This window comes from Hyperoodon ampullatus, assembly GCF_949752795.1.
Source record: "Hyperoodon ampullatus genome assembly, chromosome: 3".
NCBI lineage: Eukaryota > Metazoa > Chordata > Mammalia > Artiodactyla > Ziphiidae > Hyperoodon > Hyperoodon ampullatus.
In genome coordinates, this window is record NC_136916.1 from 55244591 (window position 1) to 55266565 (window position 21975).

At 45.4% G+C, this 21975-nt stretch overlaps 1 protein-coding gene across 1 annotated transcript; it reads right to left on the reverse strand.

Moving 5' to 3' along the window:
* Positions 1-32: 32 nt before the first annotated feature.
* Positions 33-19800, reverse strand: UBAP1L (ubiquitin associated protein 1 like; the record flags this gene model as incomplete). Its single annotated transcript, XM_079699398.1, has 5 exons — positions 33-481; positions 1461-1562; positions 5357-5563; positions 7752-8363; positions 19681-19800. The coding sequence occupies 5 exons, from the start codon at positions 19798-19800 to the stop codon at positions 347-349; spliced, it is 1176 nt and encodes a 391-aa protein (XP_079555524.1). The 3' UTR covers positions 33-346.
* Between the last annotated feature and the right edge of the window lie 2175 nt (positions 19801-21975).

Below are 21975 nucleotides of genomic sequence, written 5' to 3' on the forward strand. Positions count from 1 at the left end.
GTCATTTCTCTACAAATTTATTGTTCTTTGTTGAAGATGCTATATAAGCCAGAGTTCTAAACTGCTATTTTGAGTTACTTTTCATTGAAGTTTCTCAGGCATGATGTGTGCCGCATGCATTAATAAACTTTTATTTTTCTCTTGTTAATCTCTTTTTGTTAAAGAGCCCCAGTTGAAATCCTAAGATGGGTAAAGTTTTGCCTCCTTTACAGTATTTATTCCCACGCTTGGCATCATTTGCATTTTTACAATGAGTAGGCATCAATTTGTTATTCTTATGTGGTCTTCATAATACAGTCAGGATGGACTGCCAGGGATGCGTGGGCCCTGCAAGGTGCGTCCAGGGTCACTGGGCGCAGGCTACCAGCTCCTCCAAGGCTTGCTCACGGCGGTTGCCGTGGACCAGCAGCACCTCCTTGATCCGGTCCTGCTGGAAGCCCATGTCGCTGAACTGCTCCGAGAGGCGCAGGAACTCCCCTGCCTGAGGAACAGGAGGCAGAGAGGGCGTGGAGGACTCTGTGAGGCTGGGCCTCTGCCCTGGGGAGCCCCCTCCCAGGTGCCCACTGTACATACCCCCAGAAAGCTGTGACCCCCCACAGGCCAGGTGAGCCTGATCCTGGGCAGCACCTGTGGTTTTCCTGTACCTCAGTGACATGGGCTCAAACCTCCCTTCCTGTGCCAAGGAAGGGGAGCCCAGCCAGGCTGCCAGCTCTCTCTGTGCGGCTTTCCTTCCCCACTCTGGCTCACTCCTGACTCCCTGTGCTCGGGTGCTGCGCTGGGGCAGGAGGAGGAAGGCTGCATACTGGTGCCCAGAGGATGCACAGAGCAGGGTCTCTGTCCAGGCCCCAAACCCTGCCAAGGTCTCACACAGCACAGCCTCTGCCTGCCTTCCTCCTCAGGCCCCGGTGCTTGAAACTTCCCTGTCCCTCTCTGCTCCTCATCCTCGGCATCTCTCCCACCCCTGCATCCCTCCCTCAGCCTCTGTGAAGACTGCTCGGCCTGGGGCAACTGCCAGTTGTGGACAGGTCACATTCATCAGGCACTTAGAATGTCCTCCTACTGGGACCACAGGCGCATGCATTCTGGGTTTCCAGGTAGGCGGCACACTCCCCGAGCACAGAGTTCAAGCACCTTTCTGCTACCTATCTGGCTCCTGTCTGGGTGTCTGACAAGGAGTGAAAGTCAATGTTTGTTGTGTTGATTCAGTTAAATAACACTAAAGCCCTCCCTCCTGCCTTCCCCCTTCCCCTTCCCTTCCCCCTTCCCCTTCCCCTTGGGTCCTCTTGCCTTCCCCATGCCCCACCTCCCTGGGCTGCCTCATTCTCCCTAGGGCTGAGCAAGCAGGCTGTCTCCTGTGGCCCCCAGGCCGGCTCTGGCACTGGTCCTCCCCAGCACACCAGGCTCATGTGTGCACCCCACACCTCCCCTCCCCGGGGGCCCAGGCTGGAGGCCCTGCTGACCTGGCTCTCGGAGAACTGGAACATCTCCATGGCCTCATCCACCAGGCCTTCCTCGTAGCCCTGTCGCAATAGCCGGTCACAGGCACTAAGGTAGCGGAGAAACTGGGCAGGAAAGGGGCACAGAGGGAAGGAGTTTAAGAGGGGTGACAGGGACAGCAGATGGGGTGGAGGAGGCACCCAAGGGCCTCATTAAGGCTGAGCTCAGGGCCAGGCTGACTGGGCAACCTGCCACACACAACGTGGCCCCAGAGACCCATGAGCCAACAGAAGAGGGTCAGAGGCCTCCCCTGGGGACAGGTGGACAGCAAAGCCTCACCAACTGTCCCAAGCTGGGGGCTGGAATCCAGGAAGAGGGCTGTCAGGGTGGGCTAAGGTGTTCCCAGAACCTAAGTGGGGAATGGGCCAGGGTTCAAACACGGGTATCTACCCACCACCCACCCAGGATGCTTACCCTCCCTGGTGAGCACCCACCTGTGAGAAGATAACCTCCTCTCCCACCCACAGCTGTGCACCCCACCCACCGCCAGACACATAACATCTTTGCCATCCAGGACCCCGTGGGCCCCACTCTGCAACAGTCCTGCACCAGCGCTGGAAAGGGGAGGGGACAGTGGAGGACCCACAGGGCGGAACACCTCTTCTAGCCACTCCCTGCTTAGTCATCAGGGGCTACTTTTGCCCTCAGGATAAAGTGCTGCCTCCCAACCCAGGTTCAGCGGCCAGCTTACCTCTGTCAGCAGCCCAGCTGCTCCCTCAGCACCCCCAGACTCCTGCACATCCAGTTCCAAGGCCAAGGCCAGCCTCACTCCTCTTCCCTGGGGAGCTTCTCCCCACCCCCCATCTCCACCAGGTGCTCCCACAGCACCCCATGCTTCCCCTCACATACAGCTTTGTAATTGCTCTACTGTCTTTCTCATCCACTAACTTCTTGTTCCACGAGGGAAGAGTTGTGTCAGTCTTGTTCACCACTGTGTTCCTAGAACCCAGCATGGCAGGCAGGCAGAAGGGGCTCAATAAATGTATGCTGTGTTTATAAAATGAATTAAGAACTACCTTCCGGGAGCTTACAGCTCAGTGGGCGCTATAAACCAGATACAGGAAAACATGAGTGCCGGGCAGATCAAAGCAGGATTTACAGGGAGTCTGCCAAATGAAGGCTCCAGATGATCAGAATTATGGGTATAAGTGGAGGAGAAACAGGTCAGGTTTCTGCAGACCTTCAGAACTGGGCAGAAAACATAGATCATAGTAGACTAATGGTTTTCAAACTGTTTTAGCTTCTGAACTGTCCAAGCACCAGGGGGCTTCAACAGTAACAGGGTAAGGTTGAAGCTGCTCTGGGAGAACTGTGGGCAGGAGGTGGAGGGAACCCAGAGTCCAGTGCCCCCACCTTAGGGACCCTGCTCTGGGCACATTTTGAAAACCACCCAACCAAGCTCTCCTTGCACAGTTGAGGAAACTGAAGTCTAGGCAGGGCGGGAAGCTTGCCCCAGGTCCCAGGACTAGGGCTCAGATCACCTGACCTCTTGGCCAGTGCCTGTGCATCGGGGGTCCAGCTGCTAGAGGAGGGGCTTTGAGCTGGCTTGAAAGTAGACAGGGTTTCCGAAGGTGAAAACAGGGGCAGGGCAGATGGGAGATGCTCCCTTCACCTCTTGGTTCATCGACAGCAAAGGTTCTCAGCCTTGGTGCTGACTATAGCTACCTGGGAGCCTTAAAACTACTGGTGCCTCAGTATCACTACCCATAAACTGCTGATGCTCACCTCCAGAGGCCCTGGTATGACTGGTCTGGGGGACAGCCTGGGAACTGGGACTTTTACAGCTCTCCAGGTGATTCTTGTGTGCAGCCAAGGTTGAGAATCTCTGACTCAGTCCACACTAATAGACCCAAGCCAGGCTGCATATCAGAACCATGCATATCAGAACTATCTGCAGATCTTTTAAAATGATAGGGCCCTGGGCCCACTCCAGATCCACTGATTGGGACTCTGCAGAGTAGGTCCTGAGAATCTGCATTTGTAAGGATTCTCCTGCTTGGTCAGTTACCAGGCCTATCTCAGGCCCCACAGTAGGTGAGGATGTCACCATCAGACTCCAGGATGGGACCTCCAGCAGTTATTGATTATAAACACATATTCCCCTCCACTCTGTGAATGGGGAAAGTGAGGCTCAAAGAGGGGACCTGATGTGCCTAGAGTCCCATGGCAAGTCTGGGCCCGGCCTATGGACCCTCACACATGCCACCCACACCTGTCCTGCAGGCAGTCAGTGGACACACCGATCCTTGTGGAAGGAAAGAAGGAGTGATGGACAAAGCTTATCTTTTGTATCTCTTCCTCTCCCCTTGGTTCTTCCAAGTGCCCTGTCTCTATCACCTGATGCCCTCCCTCCTGGACATCTGTCGTTCATCTCTTTTCAAAAGGATTTACTGTAGTGTTTGTCTTTCAAAGGGAGAAGGGCTGTGAACCCAAAGGAGATGCTCAGTTAATGGTGGAGCTTCACAGAACAGAGAGGAATACTAACTTGGTGGGGGAGGATAGATGAAGTCATCCAATGGCCCTTCAGGCCCACCCCTTAGTGCCTGGCCCCTGACTGCTCACTGGGAGAAGACTCACCAGGCAGGTGGTCAGTCTATGTCTGGAAACACAACGTTCCTGATGCAGTGAGATTCTCCCAGCCCACCCACAGGGAGGCCAGTGCCCTGTGCTGCCTCCAGCTAGTCTTCAGACCCCCACAGTGATGGCCCGAGACCTTAGCCTTGTCACAGGGTCTGGAGGGACTGAAGGGGCATGTCAGAGTCCCTACCATGGACTTGGCCCCTCACAGCCCTCCTGGACAGCTTCTTGGCCAAGGTCCTGGCTTTTCAGTGGCAGCCAAAGGTGGAGGCAACTTCTGAAATCTCAGATCAGCCTAAGGTGCTGCCCTGGAAGGTTCTCACACAGAAACTATCTGTCCCTTCAGGAACTGCCTTAGCTGCAGAGAATCACTTCTCTCAAGTCACACTCTTCCCACATTGGTGACTGACTGAAGCAGAAGTATGAAGGCCTGACCATCTCATCCCCAATTAGGACAACTCTGAAGGGCCATTTATGCTTCTGAGCTGTGGCGTTGGCTGTCACTGGGTCTACAAAGCTCAACCTCTCCCTCTACCCATCCTTGCTTCTGTCATTTCCCTTACCCAGAAGTTGTTCCCAAGGGTCTCCTTAATAAATATCCTGTATGCCAAACTCCATTGGAGCCTGCTTCCTGGGGAACCTAACCTACAATATTGGTTTTCCCCATAGCTCCTAGCTGCATCTAAACACCCAAGAAGTGCCCAGCAAATACTGATGACTAGATTGATGGATGGGTAGATGGAAAGAGAGAGACATGGATATGGGTACAGATAAACTGTTGAGGGAAGTGGTTAGAGCTGTGCCATTCAATATGGTGGCCAGTAGCCACATGTGGCTATTTACCTTTAAATTTTAATTAATTACAATTAATTAAAATTCTCAGTCACACTAGCCACATTTCAAGTAACCACATATCGCTAGTGGCTACTGTATTGGACAACACAGGAATAAAACATCTCTCCTACTGCAGAAAGTGTTATTGGGCAGCTCTGGAGAGATTCGTGGCTGCCCAAAGCTCCAGTCTTCTGTATCTGGGGCAGAGACTGGGACAGGAGTAGAATACTGAGACTCCCCAAGTAGGTATGGGGATTCCTGATAAACGCCTATGGAGGTGGTAGCATTAGGGTCTAGAAACTTGCTCACAACCCCCAATAATTGATTCTAAGCTGAAATTCTGCCTCTAGAGAAAAACATAAAAGTCTTCAAGTTGAAGATAAAAAGAACGTGGCCACTCACTGGGCTCCAGCTCCACAGCGCCCCCAGTTCTGGGTCCTCCACTCACCTGGCTCAGGCTCTGCCGCCCAGTCTTCTGTAGAGCCATGATGGCCCTGTGCAAGGGATACCCCAGGGCGACCACTGGCCCAATGAGGTCTTGCTCCTCCTGGCTCAGGGCAGACAGCAAGTCAGCAGAATCAGGGTGCAATCTGTGGGTGGCGAGAGGCTGGGGCACCTGCCCAGGAGGTGGCAGGCAGGTATGCGGGCTGAGGGACTGAAACACAGACAAGTGGATGTGTCAGTTACCATGGAGGTGACACCTGGCTAGGCAGGACATTTTTAAAGATGCCTTTATGTACCACCATCTCTACAGAGTGTAGGGGCTAATATTGTGAGGAGCTTGGAGTCCTGCAGGCCTGGATTCAAATCCCAGCTCTCCACTGTTTACTCAGTTTACTCATGTGTAAAATGGATGCAATCATACCAGATACCTCACAGGGTTATTACAAGGCTTAAGTAAGACAAGGTGAGAAAACTGATTAGCAAAGGGCCTGGCATACAGAAACTGCCAGTAGATGATAATACTTACTGCTTAAAACAACCCTGAAAGAGAAATATGATAGGCTCATTCTATTTTACAGATATTGAAGTCAAGGTTCAGAAAAGTTAATGACCTGGTAAGCAACACACTTTTGGGACCTGAACCCTACTCAGAATCAAATCCAGGGTTCTTTACCCCACACCTTAGTAAGGGGGAAGCAGGGGTGATCTTCCCAGCCAGATCTTCCTTCTTGAGTTTGGCTGGCTGGGGCTTGGCTGGGCATGGAGTAGGGTAGGAACTGGGTACAGCTGTGGTGTTGGGGAAACCCACACAGACCCTGGACTAAGGAGGGTGGCTTGAAGGCATTTCAATTGGTTTGGCTGGCATCACCCCTAACCCGTCCCCCATGAAGAAGCACCCATCTGCTAACCCCGAACATACCGCCCTGTCCCCTCCTCCCCAAGAAAAGCCTAGCTGCTGCCCTGACTTCAGGAGCAGAGTGCATGTGACATGTGAATTCCCCACCCGTCCTCATCTTCTCAGGGGTTTTCCTGCCATGACCTCATCCTAGGATCTGCTCTTTACCCCAGGTGAAAAACATGCAAATCTTAGGATTTGAGTCTACTCTTGTGACCTTGAAAAAGATTCTTACCTGCTCTCTGCCTCAGTTTCCTCCTCTTCAGAACATCTGCCCCATCCTCCCCCCAACCCCGCTGTAGGATTGTTGCTAGAGTTAAATTTAATTGGCACCAGGGAAGAGCCATCCTGGCATCAGCAGCTAGTCCGTGATGTGGGCGTGGCCTGTGCAGTTTACACAGCCTCTTCTCTGTTCGCTCTAAATAACTGCGTGAGGGGTTGCTGCCCACTTGACAGGTAGAGAAGAGATGGCTCAGAGCAATTCAGTGACTTGCCTAAGCTCACACAGCAGTGAGTGGGAAATGCCAGACCTTGAATCTGTCTTTTGGATTTAATTTCACCTTGGCCTTATTCTGTTGCATCTCCTGGCCTGACTGTGGAACTGCTGAGGGGAAGAAAGCTGTGCCTAACTGCCACCTCCTGCTACTAATCCTGACCTAATCCATCTGTTCCAGATCCAGGTTTTGTGGAGTTTGATACTTACACAATCTGGACCACTTAAAGAAAAAAGAAACAGTTACGGATATAAAACTATGTACAAGGCCTTGGAAGGAGCTAGTGAGGGGCCTGAGGCTTAAGCTTCATTAGCTTCACCATATGTTCATATCTGCTCCCAGTTCTTCTTGGTACACATCCTCTGTCCTGAAGCCTTCCCATCCTGCAGCAACCCTCACCTCTCTCAAAATACTTGATTCCTCCCACTGTACAGTGCTGCCTTGTCTCACACTTCCTTGCCCCTCTCCTTGTCCTGTGCGTTTGACCTGGTCTCTTCCAACCCAGTCTCTTGAAGGAAGTAACTGTACAGTGAATATTCCTTGATTGAGCCTTCCCCTTACCCATCCTACAGCAAGCCTTGCTGGGTGGGAAGCCCTAGATCTGAGTCACATTCACTGATTCAACAGACATTCACTGAGCACCCCCTATGGGCCAAGTGTGCTGCTGGGTGCTGTGGAAACAAACATAAATGCGATCCAGTCGCTGCGCTAGAAGAATCATATTCCATTGGAAGAGACAGACAGATATTGGGTAATTACAATTATTATGACATGCGCCCTAACAGAAGCAAAGAAGGCACAGTGAGAAACAGGGATTAGGGACTTCTGAGCAGGGAATATTCTAGGCAAAGGGCCGCAGGAAGGACTGCATGGTATAGGGCCAGGTGAGAGCAGGTAGGGAGGAGGCGCACGGAGAGGAGGGGACCGAGGCTTCGAACCAGGCTGGAGACCCAGACTGCGGGAGCCTCACTGCTGAGCTGTGGCCTCGGCCAAGGGGGCAGTTTCCTTACCGCAACCGCGGGCCTGTGGCTCCGCAGCGGGGGCACGGCGCCAGCCGTGGAGGGCCGCGGGGGCAGCGCAGGGGTGCTGGGGAGCGATGGCTCTGGGGCCGGGGGTGTCGCGGGGGCGCTGGGGAGCGGGAGTGCCGGGCCCAGGGGTGACGCGGGGCCAGGGCAGAGGCTCAGAGCTCGGTGGCGGATGCGGTGCAGGAGACTGCGGGGGCGGGCGGCCAGCCTGCACTCAGAGAGCCGCCGCCGCGCCCCGGCCAGCTCCGACCTCACGCCGCGCAGCACGTCCAGCGAGCACCGGTGTTGGCCCAGGCTGGGACTCGCCGAGGAGCTGGGCTGGGGGCTGCAGGGGTCCGGCTCTTCCTCCATGGCAGAGGCTTCTTCCTCATCCTGGTCCTTCTCCTCCACCTCTTCCTCCTCAGGATGCTCCTGCGGTCTAGCCTCAGGACCTTCAGCTGTGGCAGGCATGGGCTCCAGCCCTTGCTCAGGGCTGACCAGCAAGAGCCAGGCGGGAGGGGCTGAAGCTGCCCCCGGGGCATCGCACTGGACCAGGCAGGGTCCCTGGACTACAGCCTCCACCCAGAAGAGTGCCCTCCTCTCCAGGCTGAAGTCGTGCTGCGGAAAGACGGCCACATGAGGCTCCGCCAGGCAAACCAGGGCCGGGGGCACACCCCTACCTTCTGGCCTCTGGGGAACCTACTCAGGCACAGACTCGCCAGGCCTGGGCAGTTTCTGATTCTAAGCCCCAGGCATTCATCACAGCCCACCCTCACCCTTGGTTTTAGCTAGCACTGGGGTGGATGGATATCAATAACAATTTAATGGCAAACTGTGCAGGAAGGACAAAGTAAGGAATAGATTAATAGACTGAAACAGTGAAAACAAATATCTAAGTCCCTTTGCCATTCAGTATATAATTGAACAACAGGGGCTTAAAAAATTCTCCAACAAAACTTGTTCTTAGCAAAGAAGCTTTCACTTGAGCCCAGCATCATTTGTCACTGAGCAGTTGGCCTTGGAGGCTGGCCCAGGCCTGCCAACCTCTCTGTGGAGTGGTACTTGCCTCCATCCCATTCGCTGCCATCCGAGGTTACTTTGGGGCCCAGGAAATGTAAAAATTGCTAATTTTTGTTGAACTCTACTTAGTAGGTCCTAATGTTATTCCTATTTCCAGATTACCAAAATGAGGCTTAGAAAATTTAATTTGCTTGTGGTCAGATTAGTGGTGAGTGGTTGAGCTGGGATTCCTCTGTCCATCTGACTGTAGTGCTTTCTCCACTACAGATCAAGCCACCTAAAAAATAAATCTGGAGCCCACATAAATAATCTAAATTGAGAGTTTGTAAATGAGGCAAAAATAAAATATTCCCAGTACCTACCATTAAAATTTAGAACTGGAAATATAAAACTCCATTAAAAAATATAAATATTCTCAAAAGGCAATTTCAGTGCTCAATGATGGCCAGTTAAGGCTGGGGCAAGTGGTGTGTGTGGGGAAAATGGGAGGCAGAAAGGCAGACAGGCACTGCCCCCTCCCACCCCTGAATGATCCTATGTTGGAGAGAGGAACATAACTTAGCTGTTCTAAGTGTGGCTCCCTGGGTGTATCTTATTTCTCTCTGTATTCTCAAGGCCCAGGGCAGTTCTGGCCCCAAGGGGATATTTGTAAGTGTGTGCAGAATAAACGGACAGAGAAAGAGATTGGAGCAAAATAAGTGGGTTGTGAAGGACAGAGGAGTGAAAAAGACAACTTCAGAACTGATGAGGCAGTCATGGAGAGAAAGAGACTGTGAGATAATGAGACAGTCAACAGGACTTAAGGAATAAAAGGATGCAAAGACGCAAGCTGAACAACCAGTAAGACAGGAATACAGCCCCATCCATCAAAAAAAAAAAAAAGAAAAGAAAAGAAATGGCAAAAAAAATATGTTACAACAAAGGAGCAAGGTAAAAACCTACAAGACCAAATAAATAAAGATGAAATTGGCAACCTATCTGAAAAATAATTCAGAGTAATGATAGTAAAGATGATCCAAAATCTTGGAAACAGAATGGAGAAAATACAAGGAATGTTTAACAAGGATCTAGAAGAACTAAAGAGCAAACAAACAGTGATGAATAACACAATAACTGAAATTAAAAATACTCTAGAAGGAATCAATAGCAGAATAACTGAGGCAGAAGAATGGATAAGTGAGCTGGAAGATAAAATGGTGGAAATAACTGCCGGGGGGCAGAATAAAGAAAAAAGAATGAAAAGAATTGAGGACAGTCTCAGAGACCTCTGGGACAACATTAAACGCACTAATATTCAAATTATAGGGGTCCCAGAAGAAGAGAAAAAGAAAGGGTCTGAGAAAATATTTGAAGAGATTATAGTTGAAAACTTCCCTAACATGGGAAAGGAAATAGTCGGTCAAGTCCAGCAAGCACAGAAAGTCCCACACAGGATAGATCCAAGGAGAAACACTCAGAGACACATATTAATCAAACTATCAAAAATTAAGTACAAAGAAAAAATATTAAAAGCAACAAATAACATACAAGGGAATCCCCATAAGGTTAACAGCTGATCTTTCAGCAGAAACTCTGCAAGCCAGAAGGGAGGGGCAGGACATATTTAAAGTGATGAAAGGGGAAAACCTACAACCAAGATTACTCTACCCAGCAAGGATCTCATTCAGATTTTTTTTTTAAAGAAAGGTGGCTAATGAGTCTTTTTTTAAAAAATTATTTTATTTATTTATTTTTGGCTGTGTTGGGTCCTCATCACTGCACACAGGCTTTCTCTAGTTGCAGCGAGCAGGGGCTGCTCTTCGTTGCAGTGCACAGGCTTCTCATTGCAGTGGCTTCTCTTGTTGCGGAGCATGGGCTCCAGGCATGTAGGCTTCAGTAGTTGTGGCTTGCAGGCTCTAGAGCGCAGGCTCAATAGTTGTGGTGCATGGGCTTAGTTGCTCCACGGCATGTGGGATCTTCCTGGACCAGGGATCGAACCCATGTCCCCTGCATTGGCAGGCAGGTTCTTACGCACTGCACCACCAGGGAAGCCTGCTCATTCAGATTTGACAGAGAAATCACGAGCAAAAGCTATGAGAATTCAGCACCACCAAACCAGCTTTACAACAAATGTTAAAGGAACTTCTCTAAGTCGGAAACACAAGAGAAGAAAAAGACCCACAAAAACGAACCCAAATCAATTAAGAAAATGGTAATAGGAACATAAATATCGATAATCACATTGAATGTAAATGGATTAAATGCTCCAACCAAAAGACACAGACTGGCTGAATGGATACAAAAACAAGACCCTTATATATTCTGTCTACAAGAAACCCACATCAGACCTAGGGACACATACAGACTGAAAGTGAGGGGATGGAAAAAGATATTCCATGCAAATGGAAATCAAAAGAAAGCTGGAATACCAATGATCATATCAGATAAAATAGACTTTAAAATAAAGACTGTTGGGGCTTCCCTGGTGGCGCAGTGGTTGAGAGTCTGCCTGCCGATGCAGGGGACATGGGTTCGTGCCCCGGTCCAGGAGGATCCCACATGCCGCGGAGAGGCTGGGCCCGTGAGCCATGGCTGTTGAGCCTGCGCGTCCAGAGCCTGTGCTCCGCAACAGGAGAGGCCACAACAGTGAGAGGTCCACGTACCGCAAAAAATAAAAATGAAAAAAATAAAGACTGTTGGGGACTTCCCTGGTGGTGCAGTGGTTAAGATTCCGCTGCCAATGCAGGAGACATGGGTTCAAGCCCTGCTCTGGGAAGATCCCACATGCCGCAGAGCAACTAAACCTGTGCACCACAGCTACGGAGCCTGCGCTATAGAGCCTGTAAGCCACAACTACTGAGCCTGCGTGCCACAACTACTGAAGCCTGAACGCCTAGAGCCCATGCTCCCCAACAAGAGAAGCCACCGCAATGAGAAGCCTGTGCACCACAATGAAGAGTAGCCCCCGCTCGCCGCAACTAGAGAAAGAACACGCACAGCAATGAAGACCCAATGCAGCCAAAAATAAATAAATAAATACATTTATTTTAAAAAAAGAAAAAAAAAAGATATTCCATGCAAATGGAAATCACAAGAATGCTGGAATAGCAATACTCATATCAGGTAAAATAGACTTTAAAATAAAGACTGTTGGGGGCTTCCCTGTGGTGGCGCAGTGGTTAAGAATCCGCCTGCCAAGGCAGGGGACACGGGGTTAAGCCCTGGTCTGGGAAGATCCCACATGCTATGGAGCAACTAAGCCTATGCACCACAACTATTGAGTCTGCACTTTAGAGCCTGTGAGCCACCACTGCTGAGCCCTCATGCCACAACTACTGAAGCCTGCGCACCTAGAGACTGTGCTCTGCAACAAGAGAAGCCACCACAATGAAGAGTAGCCCCCGCTCATTGTAGTTAGAGAAAGCCCGTGAGCACCAACAAAGACACAATGTAGCCAAAAACAAATAAATAAATCTTTAAAATTTATAAAAATAAATAAAAGTTTTAAAAAAATAAAAAAATAACGACTGTTACAAGAGATAAGCAAGACACTACATAATGATCAAGGAATCAATCCAAGATGAAAACACAACAATTATAAATATTTATGCACCCAACATAGGAGCACCTCAATACATAAGGCAAATGCTAACAGCCATAAAAGGAGAAATCGACAGTTACACAGTAATAGTGGGGGACTTCTAACACCTCACTTACAACAATAGACAGATCATCCAGACAGAAAATAAATAAGGAAACACAAGCTTTAAATGACACAGTAGACCAGATAGACTTCATTGATATTTTGAGGACATTCCACCCAAAAGTGGAAGAATACACTTTCTTCTCAAGTGCACACGGAACGTTCTCCAGAATAGATGACATCTTGGGTCACAAATCAAGCCTTGGAAGATTTAAGAAAATTGAAATCATATCAAGCATCTTTTCTGACAACACTATGAGATTAGAAATCAATTACAGGAAAAAAACAGTAAAAAACACAAATACATGCAGCCTAAACAGTGCACTGCTAAATAACCAAGAGATCACTAAAGAAATCAAAGAAGGAATAAAAAAATACCTAGAAACAAATGAATGAAAACGTGATGATCCAAAACCTATGGGGTGCAGCAAACGCAGTTCTAAGAGGGAAGCTCTCAGCAATTCAAGCTCATCTCAAGAAACAAGAAAAATCTCAAACAAATATTCTAACCTTACACCTAAAGCAACTAGAAAAAGAAGAACAAACAAAACCCAAAGTTAGCAGAAGGAAAGAAATCATAAAGATCAGATAAACAAAATTGATAAACCTTTAGCCAGACTCATCAAGAAGAAGAGGGAGAGGACTCAAATCAATAAAATTAGAAATGAAAAAGGAGAGATTACAACTGATACCACAGAAATACAAAAGATCCTAAGAGACTACTACAAGCAACTCTATGCCAATAAAATGGACAACCTGGAAGAAATGGACAAACCCTTGGAAAAGTACAACCTTCCAAGATTGAACCAGGAAGAATTACAAAATATAAACAGACCAATCACAGGTAATCAAATGGAAACTATAATTTAAAATCTTCCAACAAACAAAAGTCCAGGACCAGATGGCTCCACAGGCAAATTCTATCAAACATTTAGAGAAAAGTTAACACCTATCCTTCTCAAACTCTTCCAAAAAATTGTGGAGGGAGGAACACTCCCAAACTCATTCTACAAGGCCACCATCACCCTAATACCAAAACCAGACAAAGATATCACAAAAGAAAAAAATCATAGACCAATATCACTGATGAACATAGACGCAAAAATCCTCAACAAAATACTAGCAAACAGAATCCAACAACACATTAAAAGGATCATACACCATCATCAAGTGGGATTTATCCCAGGGATGCAAGGAGTATTCAATATATGCAAATCAATCAATATGATACACCATATTAACAAACTGAAGAAGAAAAACCATATGATCATCTCAATAGATGCAGAAAAAGCTTTTGACAAAATTCAACACCAATTTATGATAAAAACTCTCCAGAAAGTGGGCATACAGGGAACCTACCTCAACATAATAAAGGCCATGTACGACAAACCCACAGCAAACATCAATCTCAATGGTGAAAAACTGAAAGCATTTCCTCTAAGATCAGGAACAAGACAAGGATGTCCACTCTCGCCACTATTATTCAACATAGTATTGGAAGTCCTAGCCATGGCAATCAGAGAAGAAAAAGAAATAAAAGGAATACAAATTGAAAAGAAGAAGTAAAACTGTCAGTGTTTGCCAATGACATGATACTATACATAGAAAACCCTAAAGATGCCACCAAAAAACTACTAGAACTAATCAATGAATTTGGTAAGGCTGCAGGATACAAAATTAATGCACAGAAATCTCTGGCATTCCTATACACTAACAATGAAAGAGAAATTAAGGAAACACTCCCATTTACCACTGCAACAAAAAGAATAAAATACCTAGGAATAAACCTACCTAAGGAGGCAAAAGACTTGTACTCAGAAAACTATAAAACACTGATAAAAGAAATCAAAAATAACATAAACAAATGGAGAGACATACCATACTCCTGGATTGGAAGAAGCAGTATTGTGAAGATGACTATACTACCCAAAGCAATCTACGGGTTCAATGCAATCCCTGTCAAATTACTAATGGCATTTTTGACAGAACTAGAACAAGAAATTTTACAATTAGTATGGAAACACAAAAGACCCCAAATAGCCAAAGCAATCTTAAGAAAGAAAAATGGAGCTGGAAGAATCAGGCTCCCTGACTTCACACTATACTACAAAGCTATAGTAATCAAGACAGTATGGTACTGGCACAAAAACAGACATATAGATCAATGGAACAGGATAGAAAGTTCAGAGATAACCCACACACATATGGTCACCTTATCTTTGATAAAGGAGGCAAGAATATACAATGGAGAAAAGACAGCCTCTTCAATAAGTGGTGCTGGGAAAACTGGACAGCTACGTGTAAAAGAATGAAATTAGAACACTCCCTAACACCATACACAAATATAAACTCAAAATGGATCAAAGACCTAAATGTAAGGCCAGACATTATCAAACTCTTAGAGGAAAACATAGGCAGAACACTCTATGACATAAACCACAGCAAGATCCTTTTTGACCCACCTCCTAGAGACACTAAAATAAAAACAAAGATAAACAAATGGGACCTAATGAAACTTAAAAGCTTTTGCACAGCAAAGGAAACCATAAACAAGATGAAAAGATAACCCTTAGGATGGGAGAAAATATTTGCAAATGAAGCAACTGACAAAGGATTAATCTCTAAAATATACAAGCAGCTCATGCAGCTCAATATTGAAAAAACAAACAACCCAATCCAAAAATGGGTGGGAGACCTAAATAGGCATTTCTCCAAAGAAGACATACAGATGGCCAACAAATTCATGAAAAGATGCTCAACATCACTAATCATTAGAGAAATGCAAATCAAAACCACAATGAGGTATCACCTCACACCAGTCAGAATGGCCATCATCAAAAAATCTACAAACAATAAATGCTGGAGAGGTGTGGAGAAAAGGGAACCCTCCTGCACTGTTGTTGGGAATGTAAACTGATACAGCCACTATGGAGAACAGTATGGTGGTTCCTTAAAAAAACTAAAAATAGAACTACAATATGACCCAGCAATCCCACTACTGGGCATATACCCTGAGAAAACCATAATTCAAAAAGAGTCATGTAGCACGATGTTCATTGCAGCACTATTTACAATAGCCAGGACATTGAAGCAACCTAAATGTTCATCTACAGATGAATGGATAAAGAAGATGTGGCACATATATACAATGGTATATTACTCCGCCATAAAAAGGAATGAAATTGAGTTATTTGTAGTGAGGTGGATGGACCTAGAATCTGTCATACAGAGTGAAGTCAGAGAGAGAAAAACAAATACTGTATAGTAACGCATATATATGGAATTTTAAAAAGCGGTACTGATGAACCTAGTGGCAAGACAGGAATAAAGATGCAGATGTAGAGAACGGACTTGAGGGCACAGGGGGAGAAGGAGAAGCTGGGATGAAGTGAGAGAGTGGCATGGACATATATACACTACCAAATGTAAAATGGATGACTAGTGGGAAGCTGCTCCATAGCACAAGGAGATCAACTTGATGCTTTGTGACGACCTAGAGGGATGGGATAGGGAGGGTGGGAGGGAGACTCAAGAGGGAGGGGATATGGGGATATATGTATACATATAGCTGATTCACTTTGTTGTACAGCAGAAACTAACACAACATTGTAAAGCACTTAGACTCCAATAAAGATGTGAAAAAAAAAATACCAGCACTGTGATTTGTGGAAGCTAAGCAAGATGATTCTAAATTTCAATATGAAAAACAAACCAATAAGAATAGCCAGAAAAACTCTGGGGACAAAAAGAGAAATAAGGGGGACTGGCCCTACCAGCTGTTAATATATATTATAAAACCTCAATAATTAAAGCTAAGGCACTGGCACAGATAGACTAAAGGTACAGAACAGAAAGTCCAGAAATAGAAATTAATATCTATGGGACTTAGTAAATAATAAGGTGGCATCTCAAGCAATGGGAAGAAGATGGTGTTAGTCAAAAATGGTGTTAGTCAGCTGAAAGGAAATAAAGTTGGATCCATCCTCACATCATACACGAGGATGAATTCCAAAAGGATCGAAGATACAATTGTATGAAATGAAACCATAAAAGTACTAGGAGAAAACAGGAGAGAAATTCTCTATAACCTCAAGTGGGAAAACATTCCTCTGAATTGAAATTGAGAAGCCATGAAAGTACACAGACGCACATGTGAAAATCTGCATGGCAAATATACCCCATAAGCAGGGCCAAAGGCAAATGACAAACTGGAAGGAAAACAGCTCTGATAACACAGACTAATATAGGAGTGCCTAGAAATAGATAAGAAAAAGACCAACAGCCCAACAGGGAAATGGACAAAAGATATGGACAGTCCACAGAAAAGGAAATACAGATGGCTCTTAAACACATGAAAAGCTGCTCAAACTCACTAAGGATAAGAGAAAGGCAAAATAAAACTACACTGAGATACCATTTGCCTATCCCTGGGCAAAGATCCAACATCTTATGGCTCTCTGTTGGGGAGTGGAGCTGAGGTATAGGCCCCTTGTAGAGTGCTGGTTGGATGTAAATCAATATAACCCTTATGGAGGGCAATATAGCAATACACTTCAATTCAAAAGGACATCTGCATAGTCTTTACCTGCAGCATTGTTTGTAATGGCAAAAGACTGGGAAGAACCTAAGTGTCCATCAAGAGGGGATTCATTCAATAAAGTACGATGTATTCATTTAACGCAATACAGTGAAAAACAAAGTGAAGAAGCTTTCTATGTATTGATGTGGAAGGTCTTAAAATATATTAAGTGAAAAAAATCAAGAAGAACAGTGTATATAAAATGCTACCCTTGGTGTAAAAAAGGAGGAAATAGCTGTATTTGCTTGTATGTACACACATAAGAATCTCCATAAGAATACATTTTAAAAAATGAGTAACAGAGGTCACCAGTAGAGGTGGGGACAGGACAGATGGGAAGGTGTCAGTGGAAGGCTTTTCACTCTTTCAGGGTAGGCAAACTGCCTGGGAGCCAAACTGACCTCTAACCTTGTTTTTATAAATAAAGTGTTATTGGAACACAGCCATACCCATCCACTACTTTCTGTAATGTCTATGGCCCTTTCTTCCTACAACAGCAGAGTTAAGTAATTACCAGTTTTTACTATCTGGTCCTTTACAGAAAATGTTTGTTGACCCTTGTGCTATACCTATATATACATGTATATATATGTATTTCATTTCAAACTGTATGAATATATTTTCTTTCTAAAAATTTTAATTGACAAAAGGGAAATTAACTCTGATTAAAGGGATGATGAAACTATGATGAAACAACAAAACACAGACTTGTTGAGGCTCCTTGGGAAGGCAGTAGGGTACAGGGAGCGGACATAGGCTTTGGGGTCTGATCACATTGGAGTCCTGGCTGTGTCACTTACAAGCCACATGACCCTGTTGGTCACCTGGGTGGAAACTTTGGTTTCCTGTGCCATGGGGAAGGAACACCCACCTGCTAAACGGGTCATAAAAATGAGAGAAGAGTGAACGTATAAAGAGCACCTAGCATGGGCCTGGTGCATAGCAGGTGCTCAATAAATGGTAGCTATTTTTTCTTTTTTTCTCTTTAGGCCACTACAGGTTCATCTGGTAATATAACTACTATCTATAACATTGTTGCTATGGGAAAATGTGTTTCAAGTTCCAAACACTGGGAATACAGCCCAGTACATTTGGAAGACTGACCAGGAGAGGCTGTAAATCATACTTGGAGTCTATTTGATTATTTGCCACAGCAGTAAAAGAAATGGAGGCTCAGGAAGGGAAACAGGCACAAGGGAGTACAGATGCCCACCCTGAGAATAGGAGGCAGAGCCAGGGCCAGCACATGAGCTAGGACACTAGACATAGACTAGGCAGAAGGGTACACATTTCTGCTTCGAGGAGAAGTAACCTTCAGAATAGCCTCTTCCCAGCTTGGCTTGAGCCCAGCAGAGAGGGAAAAGTTGTGATAGTCTACCTCCCCTGGAGTTTAGTAAAGCAAGTTCCTCTTCCCAACAATACAGGCCCAACTGCCAGAGGGCCCACAGCCCAGGCTGCCTGGGGAGAGCAAGATCTCCTGCCCCACAGAGCATGGGCCACTGGACACTGTGCTCAGGGCTTTACAAAGCTTATTTCTGTTCTGGGTCCTAAGGAGCTTAAGTGCAACTCCAGAGTCTGCAGATAAGTCTCCTGCTCCTGTCCCCACAGGCCACTCATGCCTCTCTACCTGACCCTCCTCAGGCCTCTCCTTCCTGGACTATGCTCTCTGCACCTCACTTCCCACAACCTTTTTTTTGCCCTCGAACATTATCTGTCTGATGGCTCTCATGTTCCAATCCTTCTCTTAGCCAGCAGGAAGTGATCTAGAGTCAGGACCTGGGTTTTAGTCCTGCCACTGCCACTATCTTTGGACAAATCATTTCCCTTCTCTGAGTCTCAGGTCCACATATGCAAAGTGAGTGAGAGCTGAACTAGATCCTCAAACTTTCCTACAAAGTTAGCCCACAGACAGCACTGACTGAGCACAGAAGAGCCTGAGGACTCAGTCCCAAGAGACCCAATGCCAGCTCCACAGTTCTCTGCAAGTCTTTTCTTTCATTTTTTAAAAATTCATGTGAATTTTGCCTTCTACCCCATGATACATCTGTGTTATAATATAAATGCAATAGGTTTCCTCCTAAATCTTCAAGTAAATTTGACTCACTTGGAAGTTAAATAATCATGTTTATCCTGAGGGTATGTGATACCACCATATATACTGGGTGCATATCCCAGTGTGTGAGCCGTGGGGCAAGGGGTGCCTCAAGGGTGCCCCCAGGGTAGATGTGCTTTGGGTCTGTGGAATAGTAATCCCTTCTGATGTGTCCCATGTAACTGTCTGCATTTTAATGGAGGATTCTGGAGATAGTGTCTTAGCCCAACGAAGTGATTCTAATGGTGGAATTTTAGAATTGGCAGCAGGCTGATAGAGAACAGAGGAATTGGAGAATCTTTGCTATGACTCTCAGTCACTCTATATAGGCAAATTTCCAGTCATTCTAAACTTAAAATAAGACCCACTAAATAGCCCCCAACACCAGGACACTAGCCTTCTTCATGAAATATCTTTTCCTCTTGGGTTATTTCCAAACTTCCTAGAATATACCAGAACAGGACTGGCTGCCAGTTAAAATCAAGGAACAAGGGACCTCATGAGGCTCAGCATCAGACCCACAGACCCAGGGATGAGAAGACAGACAGAGAGATACACTTACCATAGAACCCAGCAGAAGCTCCCTGCAGTCTGGGACACTGAGCTCTGGCCCAGGGAGGGGCTCCGTTCCTATCACAAAGCCCTTGGGCACCTTGAAGGGGACACCATCCAGGGCATTCATTCTGTCAGAGGAATGTGGAGATGGCTGAGCAGGGCTGGGGCAGGCCTCCTGCTGGCAGGGAGAGAGCGAATTCCTGAGGACCAGGCTCAGGTCTCAAATGGCTCACTGCTCTCCTATGTGGTGACTTAGCCGAGCCCCACAGAACCAGGAAGGGAAAGGCCCGTGCTGCCTAAGGGAGGAAATGAATAAAACAAGAGAATTCAACTATTTCATATTTAAGTTTTGCTGTCTAGACCACTGTTTCCCAAAACACGGTCTGCAACACTAGTTCTAAAGCATTTCATCAAGTTTTCACCCAAATGGTTAAGAAAGAAATATCAAATTACACAAACTCTTCCAGAAAAGAAGGAATACATCCTAACTTGTTTTGATTTCAGCATCACCTTAATACCAAACCTGGGGGCTTCCCTGGTGGTGCAGTGGTTAAGAATCCGCCTGCCAATGCAGGGGACACGGGTTCAAGCCCTGGTCCAGGAAGATCCCACATGCTGCGGAGCAACTAAGCCCACGCACCACAACTACTGAGCCCGCGAGCCACAACTACGGAGCCCACCTGCCTAGAGCCCGTGCTCCTCAACAAGAGAAGCCACCGCAATGAGAAGCCTGTGCGTCACAGGAAAGAGTAGCCCCCACTCGCCGCAACTAGAGAAAGCCTGTGTGCGGCAATGAAGACCCAATGCAGCCAAAATAAATAAATAATTTTTTTTAATGTTAAAAAAAACCCAAACCTGACAAGAAGATTAGAGGCTGATATTTCACGAAAATAAATGCAAAAATCTTATCAAAAATAATTATGGATAGAAAAATACAACACTGCCAGGTTGAGTTTATTTCAGGAATGAGAGACTGGATTAACATTCCAAAATTAATCAATGGGAATAAAGATAAATATCAATAGAATAAAAATGAAAAAGTGTATAATTAGCTATCTCCATAGATGCAGAAAAAGCATTTGATAAAATCAATATCCAGTCATGATTTTAAGAGACAATAAACAAACCATTTTTAGCAACTTAAGAATAGAAGAGAATTTCCTTAACCTAACAAAGAAAACCTCTAAAACATTTAAAGTAAACATCCCACTTAATGGTGAAATATTAAAAGATACCCCCAAGATTGGAAATGAGACAAAGATGTCCCCATCATCTCTTCTGTTCAACACTGCCTGTGCAAAAAGAGAGGGAAAAATAAAACAAAAGTATAAGGATTGGAAAGAAACAAACCCACCATTATTTCTAGATGTCATATTTATATGTAGAAAATCCAAAAGAATAGTAAGGTAATTTAGCAAGGTCTTTGGATACAAGGTCAATATACAAAAATCAATTGTATTTCTACATAAAAAAAACAAACCATGTAAACGTTATCTTTTAAAAATTTCATTAGAGTTTGGGATTGACATATACACACTGCTATATTTAAAATAGATAACCAACAAGGACCTACTGTTTAGCACAGGGAATGCTGCTCAATATCCTTTAATAGTCTAAATGGGAAAACAATTTGAAAAAGAATAGATACATGTATATGTATAACTGAATCACTTTGCTGTTCACCTAAAACTAACACAACATTGTTAATCAACTATGCTCCAATATAAAATTAAAAAATTTTTAAATTTTTCATTAGAGATTGATACCATTTATATTAGCATTAATTACCTAGGACTCAACCTAACACAAGATTATAAGACTTCTACACAGAAAACTATAAAACATTAGATTAAATGGAGGAACATACCACGTTCATGGCTTGTAAGACTCAATATTGTAAATATATCAATTCTCCCTGAATTGATTTATAGATCCCACATATCAAAATTCCACCACGTTTTTTGGTGTAAATTGGCAAACTAATTCTAAAATTTAAATAAAATGCAAAGGCCCAAGAAAAGCCAAGACAATCATGAAGAAGAAGCAACACAATTGAAGATTTATACTATCAGGTGTCAAGACTTAGTTTAAAGTGAAAGCAATTAATACAGTGTGGTATTGACATGAGAGCTTACAAAGAGACCAATAGAACAGAAAAAAAAAGTCCAGAAACAGATCCACACATATATGGATCCTTGATTTATGACAAAACTGGCCCTGCAAAGCAGTACGAAAATGAAGGTCTTTTTAACAAATGGTTCTGGACCAACTGGATATTCACCTAGAAAAAAAATCTTGACCT